This window comes from Sminthopsis crassicaudata, chromosome 4, assembly GCF_048593235.1.
Source record: "Sminthopsis crassicaudata isolate SCR6 chromosome 4, ASM4859323v1, whole genome shotgun sequence".
NCBI classification, from domain to species: Eukaryota; Metazoa; Chordata; class Mammalia; order Dasyuromorphia; family Dasyuridae; genus Sminthopsis; species Sminthopsis crassicaudata.
The window spans coordinates 429,771,016-429,784,350 of NC_133620.1; the positions used below are offsets into that span (position 1 = coordinate 429,771,016).

The window sequence follows — 13,335 nt, forward strand, 5'->3', positions numbered from 1 at the left end:
ATTTTGTCCTGTAAGTGCTTAAGTTAGGACTCTTTGTCTCTGCACTTGGTTCAGAGATTCGGCTGGCCTGCGATGGATTACCTTTAAAAATTCAGCTCTCCTTCTAATTATTGACCTCAAAAGATGTAACTGACCTTGGAGGATGGGTATGAATACAAGGCAGTCAGGCCTAGTTTCTTTACATCACTAAAGTATCCTTCAGAGGAGTCTATTGTCCAAAAAGGTCTACTCCATTACCTTTAAAACCTTGCAGCTGCACTCAAATAATGAGCAATTCTGGTCTAGGAGAGATGGGGGGAGGGGGGGAGGCGGGGAGTGAGTCACTGCTGGCTCCCATTGTTAAACTTCCAGCCGATGGTTTAGTTCTGGGCACCACAGCCTTGTAACCAGTCAGGTTGCTCCCAGTTTCATAATGCCATCTACCCGTTTGTTCTTTGCTCTGTATTCCCTAAGACCTAGAAAAGGGGAACTGTCCTTGGGCTCCAAGTCTCTGCTCTAAGCGGAGATCAGCCCCTTACTGGCAGGCAGTGCGCCCCTTTTAATAAATGTTACCTTGTGTAAAGAATTGCCTCAGTTTAAACCTTTTGTTTTTACGCAACAGTGCTAAATATTATATGTTATTAAATATATATGTAATATATTGTTATATTATTAAATATATGTAAACCATATAAATATATTATTAAATATGTATGTATTATATGTAAATATATCATACATTATATTATATATGTATAAATATATTATATATATATATATATATTGTTAAATATGTATGTGCATATCATATAAAATATATGTATATATTATATATGAATCTATTATGCATTATATTGTTAAATGCATATTCTATACATCATGTATATTTATATGTTATAAAACAAAAATCTATATTGTTATATTATGATGACAGGAAGCGGGATTCTTGGGCCACACGCTTTTATTGGTTTAACAGGTAGAGCAGGGCCCCGGAGTTTCACGTGGCCTGGGACAGGGAAAAGCTGCCCACCCTGCGGCTGGGCCGGACCCGGGCTTCCTCCTCTTCATCTACAGAGAAGTGTTGTGGCTTGGGGCTTGAGGTGGCGGCGTCCAGGACGGAAGGCCGGCGGAAGGGCCGGCGGCGCCCACCGAGGGGCCGCTCTCGGCGCCCTGGGGAGTAGCGGGCTCACCGGGGGCCGGGCTAGTCCCCGCCAGGGTGAGCGTGGCCCGCCGAGGGCTGCCGCTGGCGGACAGTGCCGCAAGGCTCCCGGCGGCTGAGGACGTGCTGTGGCGATCAGCGGTCACTGCGCGGGACCCTGCGTGGAGACCAAAGGAGGAGGTCGCCCTCTCCTTTGCTGCGTGGAAGGGAATGGTAGGAGACCTCGTCATTTCCGACTGGGGAGAAGTCGCTCCGCCACGGGTGAAAGAAGAAACATGGGGACGGGGGGTTGTCTTGAGCTCTAGAGCAAGAACAGAGAGGCCGGGTCAGAGCCCCTCCCCGAAGCCCCCACCAAGCCTGTTTGGAACGGTGTTTCTTAGCCTTTAAAGCCTCGGCCTTCCCCTTCCCGATCCTTGTCTCCCTCCCCCCCTCCACTTAGAAACGCCTCGGGCTGAGCTATGGACACCTGGGAGCCACCTTCCCTGAGGACTCGTGCTGTGCTGGACACGGGACAAACCCGGCCTCAAGTCAGTCAGAAAAGCGATAGTTTAGGACCCAGAAAGCCTAGTCCCGGCCCTCCCATTGCTTAAGCGTGTGCTTGACCCCCTGGGCCCCAGGCTCCTCTTCCATAAAATGAGGTGATTGAACTAGGATGAACTCTAAGCTTCTTCCCACCTTCTCACGGTCTCCTACCTCTCTAATTCCTCCCCTAGCCCCCAGTCAAAAAGCAGAGAAACACCGGTCCCACTGTCCAGGTGCGAGACTCGGGACCACGGGCCTGGAGTTCCTGAGCCCTAATGCTGCCGAGCCAGGGCCCATCTTAACCTAGGTTCCCTTTGCTGCTGGATGGCATTCTGCTTACCCTCGAAAAACAGGATTTGTTTTATTGTGCTCACAAGGGGAAAGGGACCCCGATCACAAAAGATGCCCTTGAAGTCATCCAAATCCAGGGTCCACACCATGGCTCCCCCATAGTTTTTCGTCTTTATGAACATTGTCTGTGAAAGTAAGTGACGGTTAGCTGCCTTACTGTTCTGAGCCCCGTCCAGTTTTGGTGCCGTGGGAGACAGACGGAGGACACAGCTTCTGACCTGTGGGAGCCCCAGATTGTTTGGGAGACAATGCACCCTTAAGAACACTAAGAGAGCAGCCAGTGAGCCCCCTTCTCTCCCTGTAGAAAGATGGAAGGGTGAACATGACCCTGAAGACAAGTACAGTGTTATGAAAATCTTTTTTCTTCCACTCCAAAGAAGCAAGGATAAATTCAAAATATTCTTTCCCTATTTTGATTTTCTGAGGATTACTTTATAAAATATTCTAAATGCACACACACGCATATACACAGAGCTGTCTTTCTCCTATGTCCCTCACGGTTCCGTGCATTTTTCTTAAATACTAAAGTGAAAGCCAGCATGAAATAATAAAGATCTGGCCTTTAAGTGATTCAGGTTCCACTGTGAGGCACCCTGAATAAATCATATAACTCTCCAAGATGTCAAGACACCTCTCTGGATTGGTGGAGGAAGCTCTTCACTGCGGAAATTCTTTCACTGATGAATGGGTCCCGTCCAAAATAAAATACTAGACTATAGGCAGAAGACCTGATCAAGTTCCTGCTCCTAGGATCAATTAGTGATATGATTTGGACAAATTAGCCTCTCTGGAGACTTTCCTCTTTGGTAAGTTATTTTGGTATAAGATGACATGGTGGAAAATAACAAGTCCATTAGATGTGAAGCCCAGTTCTACCAATCACTATTTGTGTTACTTGGACAAGTCACCTACCTCATCCCGGCATCAACTTTCCTCTCTATTCAATGAGTGTTGAACTTGATGCCCTCTGAGGTCTGGTTCTACTCTCCATCTGTGATTCTGTGATCCTTTGATTACCAGGGTCCCTCCTAACTCTAGGAAACATGTTTCTGAAAAGCAGACAGAAGAAGAAAAGAAAAAGAAAAAGGAGGAGAAGGAGGAAAAGGAGGAGGAGGAGGAAGAAGAAGGAGGAAAAGGAGGAGGAGGAAGAAGAAGAAGGAGAAGGAGGAGAAGGAGAAGGAGAAGGAGAGGAAGAGGAAGAGGAGGAAGAAGAAGAAGAAGAAGAAGAAGAAGAAGAAGAAGAAGAAGAAGAAGAAGAAGAAGAAGAAGAAGAAGAAGAAGAAGAAGAAGAAGAAGAAGAAGAAGAAGAAGAAGAAGAAGGAGAGGAAGAGGAAGAGGAGGAAGAAGAAGAAGAAGAAGAAGAAGAAGAAGAAGAAGAAGAAGAAGAAGAAGAAGAAGAAGAAGAAGAAGAAGAAGAAGAAGAAGAAGAAGAAGAAGAAGAAGAAGAAGAAGAAGAAGAAGAAGAAAGAAAAAAGAAAGGAGTCCTCTCCTCCTTGTGGAAATGAGAGCCAGCTTGTATGTTTCTTGTTTTCATGGGTGACCATGGGTTTTAGGGTCCAACCTGCCCTTGGTAGGCCTCTATGTAATTACTTTGGTTGGTCCTCAGACAGCAGACTCACTCTGCTACCAGGATTATATTTTAAGCCTTTCCAACTTCATAGAAACTACCAAAGTTTAGGTGTTGAGACTTGATCCAGGACTAAGCTAGGTGGCCCAGTACTGGATTTAGAGTGAGGGAAGAGCACAGTGCAAATCTTGATTCAGAAGTGTCCTAGCTGTGAGACTATAAACAAATCCCTTAATCCTTCTCAGTCTCAATTTTCTTATCTATAAAATATGAACAATAAATAATAGCCCCTCCCACACAGGGTGATTATGGGTACTAAATGAGATGAGACATGTAAAGTACTTTGCAAACTTGAAAAGTTCATCTAAAAGTTTGCTATAATCATTGTTAGCAAGAGGGGGAAAGGATGTGCAAAAAAAAAAAAAAAATGTTTTAGGAAAGTTAAATCTGGTGGTCTTTTGCACCATCCAGGTCAAGACTGCATTATGGCCTGCAGTGCTGAAGGTGCCCATGCCCTTGAGCATAAAGCTGACGGGCAGAAGCCAGCTGATCTTCACTCCCATCCTCCCCAAACCAGTCCCTGCCCCAGCCACCCTGGGCACCCAGGACTGCTTGAACACCCCACCAGGCACCTTCCGCTGAGACCCGGGTCCCAGTCCTCTGCCCTTGTGGCTACAAGCACCACAGTCCACTCCTCTTCATCCAGACATGGACTTTGATGTGTTTGAGCCAGGGAAGACAGAACTGGAGAAAGATAGGTGGAAATCCCACGTCTGAGTCACTGAAGTCCCAGCTTGCCAGCCCATGGCGCTCACCGAGTACACTGTCCCATTGTCCTGAAGAGCTGGTGTCGGTCGCGCAGCCAGCCCAGAGAGCTCGGATGGCCACAGTGCAAACACTGTCTTTGGAACTAGAGCCTTCTTTCTCAGGTCATTCTGACCCAGAAGTCAGTTTGTGTGGCCCTCTGAAAAGCCTCCCAGCTCCAGTAAGAGGTGCTCCCTTCTTCCTCACCGCCTTCCAGGAGTCCTCAGGGCTGCTGGGTGCCCTGCCTTCCGACCTCCTCCTCTTCCCTCACCCTTGTCAAACCTAATCTTCCACCCACCTAACTCTGGGAAGGTGTCCTATCCACCAAGTCCCACTGAGGGGAAATGATTGACTATGGGCTAAGCCACAGGTATTCATTGCCCAGGAGCAACATCTTATCCAAAGGAATAACATCGGAATTGAGAGGAGGGGAGCTTAGACATCAGTGTTACATGAGAAAGTGAGAGGAGGGACTTTCCAGCTACATGTCCAACAAAACCTCATGAGAAAAACAGCCGTCTACTTCCAAAAAACTCCAACTCTCCTTCCCTCACTCCCCGCCTCTTTCTCTCCCTCTCCTTCTCCCTTTCCCTCCCTCTTTTCCTCTGTCTCTCTCTCTCCCTTCCTACTTTCTCTGTCTCTCTCCTCTCTCTTTATCATTCTTTGTGTATGTCTGTGTCTCTCTGATCTCTCTCTGACTGTCTCTCTCCTTTCTCCCTGTCTGGCTCTCTCTCTCTCTCTCTCTCTCACACACACACACACACACACACACACACATTAATCACCTTTAAAATTGAATTTTAGGAGGAAGTGGAACTATGGAAGCCATTGAGCCCATTTGTATATCACCAAATATTGAACCCCATAGAACCTTGAGAAGAGGGAAGAATCAGGTCCTTACTTTGTAAGCAAAGCTGCGCACACTATCATAGCCAACCCAATAATTCTTCTTATAGGCATAGGGGACTCTTTGTTGATCGATCCATTTCTTTGTGGCCTCCTCAAGGAAGGGGCAGATCTGAAGTGATAGGAACAGAGGGAGGGAAGATTTGGGGGGGACTCCTTACCCTCCCCAAAAGGCAAAGACTAACCAGATGTGTGTGGTGGGGGAAACTCACCAAGGATAAGAGCACTCGTACTGGGGTGGAGGGGAGGAGGAAGAGGAAGGACTCTAGGCTGAGATTAACCAAGCAGTGAGGGGATAGCGATAACCATAGTTCCCATTTATGTGGTACTTTAAGATTTACAAAGCCTTTCCTTTCTGAGTATCTCTAAACTCTATGAGATAAAAAAGGATGGATTTAGAGGCATCTATTTCTATTTTCTCCCCTCATCCCATTGATCAAAGGGCAGAATACCTCCTCCTCAGTCCTACCCCAGCGTAACACGCCGAGATCACCCGAAGTATTCCCAAGGAGTCAGACCTCCTTCAGGAACCCCCCAACTAAACAAAAATGCCCTGCCGAAGGGTCCTCCCAAAGGTAGCCCTGCCGTCTGTGGAAAGTCTACTCCAATCACCTCATAATAAGCCCATACGCCAGCATCCTTGGTGTAATTCCCAGCAGGTGCTGGCCCAAAGGCAGGAGCCCCTAGTTCCTTGTTGGAGATCAGGATGTCAAAGGTGCGTCCATAGGTAGGAAATCCCATGATGAGCTTCTCGGGAGGAGCTCCCTTCTTTTCCCACAGCTTCATGGCATATTCCTGCAAAAGGGGGTGTGGATTGCTACCCACTCCGTGTGAGTCGGGCCCCATTCCCCTCATCATAGTAGCAGACGGCCCGGCCACCTTCTTACACAATTTAAATAGTCTATTTGATTGTTTCCCCAATTCATTCCGTAGAGGGGGCTGTTGTGCCCAGTGACAGAATTCCAGCTTCCGTGGAAATCGTAAGTCAGGACACTGATATAGTCCAGAAGTCTGGAAAGAAAAGCGATAGAAGAACGTGAAGATTTAGACAGGTGGGTCCCATTCAAGAAGGCAGAACTTTTTGTGCTAAAGCCGTTCCTTTGCTTTCTGCTTTTGTCCTTTTCTCCCAATCTCTGCTGAGGCATCTGTTCTTATCCCCTCCTTCCAGCAGCCTTAAAACCCTCCTTTCCCCGTGAAGTGCGCGCGGGCGGTGACTGCCTGGCCTCGTCACTGTCCGCCTGGAGACATAGTTCCCCCGCTGGGTAACCAGCCCAGGATCCGGCGCTTTATTCTTATTGGACATTCTGGGCCTGTCATCCGTTTGTGTCAGAACACGTGGCGCTGCCGCAAGTTAACCTGTGGCGGGTCCAGCCCGGGGTCATTTCGGGGAATTTCAAGGTGCCCCGGGAATGCCCCATTCCAGCCAAGGCCTCACCTGGCAATGGTGGGCATCTCGTAGGCAGCTCTGATGATGTTCCGGTTACCGGACACCGCGGCCGTGAGCAGCAGCCTCTCCCGCCCAGTGTTGAAGGCCTCGTCGCGGAAGGTGAGCAGGAGCTCCTGGGGGCGGAGGGAGGCGGGCGGAGGGGAGGTGAAGAAGGTGAGGGGGCAGGAAGGAAGACGGCGGTGGGTGGTGGAGCAAGGCCCAGGAGACAGGGAAAAGGCTGCAAGGTAAGGGAGGAGAGGCAGGGAAAAGGGGAGGGAGAGGCTGAGACAGGGGGGGAGACAAGCAGAGAAGTGGCAAAGACAGAGCAGCACAGTGAGGAGGAAGTATCCGAGGGAAAGGCACCCGGAGGTGCGCGGGGAGGAAGGCGGGAGGAAGCGCCCGACTGCTGCGCCAGCCGCGCCCCCTCGCTCTAGCCCCCTGCGGACGCATTACTTTGTTACTGTTCTGCTCCCGCGCCCTTGGGGGGAAGGCCCGCTGGCTCCTGGCGCAGCCCCCCTCCCTCCCGGCCCCAGAGACGACTTTACTTGGATCAGGTAGGAGAACTGGACCCGGTCCTGGCTGGGACTGCCCCGGAACCCCGGGTACAGGAAGAAGAGGTCCAGGCCGTCGAAGCCGTGCGCGCGCAGGAGGGACAGGGCCGAGGAGATGAAGACCTTCCGGTTCTGGAACGTGGACATCATGGTGGTGAACCTGGGGGAGACGCGGGAGTCAGGCAGGCGCGGGCCCAGCCCGGGGGAGCGCCGCAGGAGGGCCGGGCCGGGCCGCGGACCGCCGTTCTGTTTCACTTCGGGAGACACCCCCCCCCAGCTCCTGCTGAGCCCGAAGATTCTTTTAAAGCCCTGCGCCAGGACAGGGAGCTTTAAACTCCAAACCCACAGGTCTAAAGGCAGTGCGGAGGCCCTGTCCCTGCAGAGGAGGAAACGGCAGGGAAGGGAGAACCGCCGCGTCCTGCAGGAGGGAGCTCGGAGACAAGCCCGCCGGGCCGGAGCAGCGCTAACTCCTCGCAGAGAGGGCTCTCCTCAAACCGCGGGGGGCGCCAGCGCTCGCTCCCCGTCACACCGAGGGACGCAGGGCCGGCCGGCCCACGTGGCGCAGCGGCCGCCCGGGCCTCTTCTCCGTATCCTGGCAACAAGCTCTTGTTTAGGCCCTACTATGTGCCAGGTCCTGCTCTGAGAACTGCCTACACATGAGATACACGGAGATGTCACACGCAGCGCGCCACACCGAGGGGAGGAAAAGGCTTCTCACAGAGAGCGGGGCCAGGAGGAGCTTCCAGGCGTGGGGGGCGATGGGGGAAGAGCCAGTGAAAAAGGCCAGACCCTGGGCAAGAATCAGTCGGAGGCCAGAGCCGCTGGATCGAGAGAAAGCAGGAGGAGAGAGCCGGAAGTATCAGGCCACAGGTCACTGAAAGCCAGAAAGTCTGGGAAATTACAGGGACCATGGCTGTCCAGAACCGGCAGTGACATGGTCAGTTTCACTTCAGGAAGGCCCCTCCCCAAAGCTGCGCGAGGCTCGGGAGTCCGGAGAGCTGGCGCTGGGGCTTGGCGGCCATTGCCTCTTGTGGGGCCTGGATGGACTTCTGAGTCCATCAACAGCCCATGAACGCGTTTCCTGGAGGGAGAGCGGGTCCCCCAGGGCTGTGGCTCTGAGAGGCTCCGTCCCCTGACTCTACAGCTTCTACTACCACTGCTGCTGCTGCTGCTGCTGTTGCTGCTGCTGCTTTTATGGAAAAAAAGGAAGGGGGGGAGTTTCTCTCCACAAAGCCCGTAGGGAAGCTCCGTGGGATAAATTAGGCCCTAGTGAAAGCTACTTTTGCTCGGCAGCCTGAGTCCGGGTCTCCCAGGCCCTGGCTTCCAGCCCAGGCGTCCCGGCCGCCCCTTCCGCACAGCCCCCGCTCCTGCTCCGCACCACGCTAGGGGTCTAGCCTGATGCCAGCCACCCTTTTCACCAATTCCAATCCTTCTCAACCCACAGAGTTGATGACTGGACTTTCCCACCTTCTTGTGCCAAAGTACCAGCCGCCGATGGACAGCAGAATGCGCAGGTCCTGGTTTCTGTCCGGGAAGAAGGATGGCGGGGATTACAGCCCGCTCTCGATCCTGCGCTCACGGGGCTCCGAGCTCAGCCAGGGAGTGGCGGTCCCATGTGAGCCCGGTTCTCCCCACCCTAAATCATTCCGCTCGCCTCTGGGCAGACTTAGAAAACTAGAAGACCCCAGGACAGCCGCTCTCCTGATAGGAAATTGGCCTTTCCCCTCTTAGCATCTGCACTGATAAGTGGGAAAGTTCTTCAAGGAAAAGCGGACTGGAGGGGCAGGCCCAAGGGAACCAAAGGAAGTACCAGGCAGAGCAGGAAGAAAAGCATGAGCTCATCTGCCTCGGCTCCAGTCTCCGTGCTAGCCGGCCCCCAACTTTTCCAGCATCTCTCAGCAGTTGTCAGAACAGAGCAGGGAGGATCAAAGAATGTAGCCCAAAAAGGGGCCTGAGATGCTGCTTTTATTTCTCAAGTTCAAATAAAAATATTTTAAATAAATATAAATAAATGAAAAAGATAAACATATAAAGTGTAAATATATACATAAAGAAATAAAAAGGTACTTGAGAGCAGTCTTCTCATTTCACAGATGAGGAAACCACAGTCTGTGGAAGAGTGACGCCCCACAAAGGCACTGCCAGCAGGTGAAGGGTCAGCAGTAGAAGCCAGAGTTCCTTACTAACAGGCAGGTCCTTTCTCTACTGTCCCCCGGCTCCCTCACACAAAAAAGACATCTGACCTTTCTTTGAGCTTCATGAGCTGTGGGTAGATCTCCGCTTCGTCATCCTTCTCTTTGGGGACGATCCTGTTGTTCTTCATTGAGGCAAAGGCGTACACCACGTGGGTGCAGAGGTGGGGGGTCCACATCGCGGGGGAAGAAGGAGGCCGGTTTTGGGGCGTTGCCGGGACCAGCTGGTGAAGTAACACACCAGTTTGTAGGCGGTACCTATCATGGAAAGCAGGTGTTACTGGGGAAGGGGCGAAGGGATGGTCTCCCCAGCTTGGGCCAGAAAGGTCTCCGGGAGAAAGCCACACCAAACCCTCTGAGAAATGGAAGAGACTCTTCTGGTCCAAAACGACACCAAAATCTCATTTTACCACTGAGGAAATTAAGTCTAGGAGAGATGAAAGGGCTTAGTCCACACAGCCAGGACCTGAATGACAATACCCGAATTTGATTGTAAATCTTTGGTATTTCTCACTGTGCCCTCTGCCTTCTGAAAGAAACCCAATTACCAATAATCAAATGTGTCCAGAATGAGATGCTGGAGTGGGATTGGTGGTGTGTGTTTTCTCATCCCCAAAGGACCCCCCCAAGCTGGGAGACCCTCTCCATTAAAATGAGAGGAAATAAGCTTCCCCTCCCCAAGAAAAACATTAAAAGTTTAGAGAGCTTATCAGTTTGTGAAAACTCCTCAGCCCTAGGGGAAATTGGGGGTGAATTGGGGCATGGGATAATATGGGGGAGGGGAGAGGTTATGTGGTATCCTTACCCAGCTGGAGCTGGAGCAGGAGAATCAAACCTGCAGGAGAAACAGGAAAATATTACACACACACCCCCCACAGAGCGTTGCTGGCTAGGGAGGCAGTGATGAATTATAAATCCCAGCTTTGTTATTTCCCACCTACAGGGCCCTCACCTCTCTGGCTCTGGCTCCTTCATTTGGGCTAAAAAGCAATCATCACCATTATTGTAATAGCAACATGTCCATTGTTGTTGTTCGGCCATTTCCATCATCTCCGACTCTTTGTGACCCCACTTGGGGCTTTTCTTGGCAAAGACACTGGAGACATTTGCCATTTCCTGCTCCAGCTCATTTTACAAATGAGGAAACGGAGGCAAACAGGGTGAAGTGACTTGCCCAGGGTCACACAGCTAGCGAGTATCTGAGACCAGATTTGAGCTCAGCTTTCTGAGTTCAGACCCAGGGATTTATCCACTGTGTCACCTAATTGCACCCATAACATATCCATAGCACTTTCTAACATGTGTTTATACATACATACATATATATACACACACACACACACACATATAGGAGGTGTGTGTGCATGTACGTGTACATTTGAGGTCCCTTAAAGTCTAAAACTATAAACCTAAGCTATTATATCCGAATACATCCCTATATACAAACAGAAATGTAGACAAGAACATGCATACATACATAAATACATATGCCCACATGGAATATAAATAGGCTGAATACACCCTAACTTAATTCAAAGAAATATACATAAAATAGTAGTAATCAGATACAAATATATATATATATATATATATATATATATATATATACTAAGAAATATATCTAAAATAGTAGTAATCAGAGATAGTAATCAGAGATACAAATATATATATGTATATGTATATATATACACATACTAAGAAATATATCTAAAATAGTAGTAATCAGAGATACAAATATATATATATACATGCTAAGAAATATATCTAAAATAGTAGCAATCAGAGATACAAATATATATATACATACATACTAAGAAATATACCTAATATAGGTAATATACCTATTTTTCATATAACTAATATACTTAAAATCAGAAGAGCCCCTCAATCTGCTGGGATTCTGAAAAAAAATGATAAAACAACTGGTATTTGTGTAGCATTTTAAGGTTTGCAAAAACACGCATGAAGAAACCAAATCTAGAGGAGATGATGTGATTTTCCCAAAGGCTCATAAGCAGGAACCCCAAACACAAATATATATTCAACTTTCCCTTTTCCCCCATAGGAGCACACCCTCTTGCACAGATATAGGATACTTTTCAGAAGACCCAGCAGCAATTCCATAGTCTATTCCTCCTAAAGATTCTAATCTTAATCCTTAATCCTAGGGATTAGGATGGTCTGTCCATCTGAGATCATTTGGCAGGACAAACCAAGGGGCAGAGGAGACTGACAGCTTCTCTGCAGGAAAATGGGGTTCAGGGATACAGAGTGGGACCTTACCAGCCCAGAGCAACAGCCTTGCCATTTTTGCCAGCCCTCAAGCTGTGAAGGGCAAGTGGAGCTGATTTTTATGAGCCACCGGATAGGAACCTTCAAAGGACAGTCCAGCCCCAAGCCCAGCAGACTTGTGCCAGTCACAGGTGCTGTCATCTGTTGCAGGGACACCTTGCCCCAGAGTCACAATGTCCTCAGGGCCTCCTGGCAGCCCTACATAGCCCACCTGTGTGTTCTAAAGGAATATATTGTCCACGTAGGACTGAGATTCCAGCATTGTGAGCTCCTGTCAGCGTCTCTAAACTTTGCCCTGTCCCTAACTTCTGCCATCAAGATCACAGTACAGATTTTAGAACTAGTGGCAACACTTGTGGGATCTAGGATAGCCTTCATTTTATATTGATATTTTGCCCATCCTTGGCACTTCCCTTCCCTTTCCTATCACTCTTGGCTCAGTAGTGGGTCTGGAGTCAAAGACCCGGGTTCAAATCCAGATAATTTTCACAAAGTGGTTGTTGTAGGTATAAAACAAGATAAAGAGTGCTTTGCAAAGTGCTATATAAATGTTAACTATTATTAGCTCAGTGCCTGGAAAATAAACCTCCAATAAAAACTCTTGACTAACTGGGAGTCAGTTCCCACAGTTGGTACTTAGCTCTCATCCCTTGCCACCCTTCCCTCCTGGGCAAATATATAACTAAAAAGCAAGGTAGTGAAGATGTCTAAATAGACTTTCTCAGTCCTATTCAGTTTTCTTCATTGGTCCTTAGGACCCTTTTTTGATATTCACCCAGTTTCCTGGTTGGTAGTTTCTTCTTTCCCTTTTCCTTTCCCTCTCTAACCATGGCAATTTTTTCATACTTTGACTTACACAAAGTTTGGGAAATTTCAAAACCTTGTGTAGCAATGAAAAGCTTTGAAGAAATCCCTACATATTTTGAAATACTTTAGTGTCACACCTCTAATACATTTTGGTTTCCCTTATTCATGAAACACCTTTTCAATTAAGAATTTTTCTCCCTCCTACCCCCCTTACCATATCCCTTCTCCCTAGGGTGGGGGAAAAAGTACACCTTTGTAATAAATAGTCAAACAATCCAAATTCCCACACTGGTCATGTCCAATAATATGCCTTTTTTTTTTTTTTGGATAATGAGCCCATCATCTCTGTGTTGAGGTGAGTTACATTATTCATCAATGGTCCTCCAGAATTGTGGCTGATCATCAATCCTAAGTCTTTCAAAATTGCTCCTTTTTATCAAGCTGTTGCTCTTATATAAATTGCTTTCCTAGATATGTTCTCTTATCTGTATCAATTCATAGTCTTTCCAGTGTTCTCTGGTCATCTTTCTCCATTTTTTATAATGCAATAATATTCCATTACTTTCATATACCATAATTTAATCAACCTATTTCCCAATTGAGAAGTCTTTAGGTTTCCAGAGTTGCTTGTTTTTTTGTTCAGTTTGGTTTTGGTTTGTGGGGTTTTTTTTGCCAATATGAAAAAGCTGTTACTTTTTGTATCTACCAGAGCTTTCTTCTTTGATCTTTTTGGGTTATAGGTCTAATAGTATTAATCATAGTTTGATCAAGGAAAATGC

General features: G+C 48.3%; 1 protein-coding gene across 3 annotated transcripts; it reads right to left on the minus strand.

Moving 5' to 3' along the window:
- Window positions 1–922: 922 nt before the first annotated feature.
- Window positions 923–11,850, minus strand: LOC141539789 (oviduct-specific glycoprotein-like). 3 transcript variants are annotated; one of them, XM_074263044.1, is made up of 11 exons: window positions 11,741–11,850; window positions 10,263–10,292; window positions 9,509–9,715; window positions 8,733–8,789; window positions 7,260–7,425; window positions 6,724–6,848; window positions 6,176–6,299; window positions 5,901–6,083; window positions 5,284–5,400; window positions 2,001–2,136; window positions 923–1,439 (listed from the first exon to the last, which is right to left on the minus strand). In XM_074263044.1, exons 3-11 carry the CDS (start codon window positions 9,634–9,636, stop codon window positions 1,048–1,050), a joined length of 1,428 nt encoding a protein of 475 aa, XP_074119145.1. In that variant the 5' UTR covers window positions 9,637–9,715; window positions 10,263–10,292; window positions 11,741–11,850; the 3' UTR covers window positions 923–1,047. The 3 variants fall into 3 exon arrangements, with proteins under 3 accessions (XP_074119145.1, XP_074119146.1, XP_074119147.1); XM_074263045.1 differs by lacking the exon at window positions 8,733–8,789; XM_074263046.1 differs by lacking the exon at window positions 5,284–5,400.
- Between the last annotated feature and the right edge of the window lie 1,485 nt (window positions 11,851–13,335).

Excerpts from the sequence above, each read along its gene's own strand:
- LOC141539789 (XM_074263044.1), bottom strand. The coding sequence starts at position 9,636 with ATGTGGACCCCCCACCTCTGCACCCACGTGGTGTACGCCTTTGCCTCA. Across the intron at positions 2,137-5,283 it reads TGCGCAGCTTTGCTTACAAA|ACAATGTTCATAAAGACGAA; the intron begins GTAAGGACCTGA and ends TTACTTTCACAG. Across the intron at positions 1,440-2,000 it reads ACAAATCCTGTTTTTCGAGG|AGCTCAAGACAACCCCCCGT; the intron begins GTAAGCAGAATG and ends TTCTTGCTCTAG.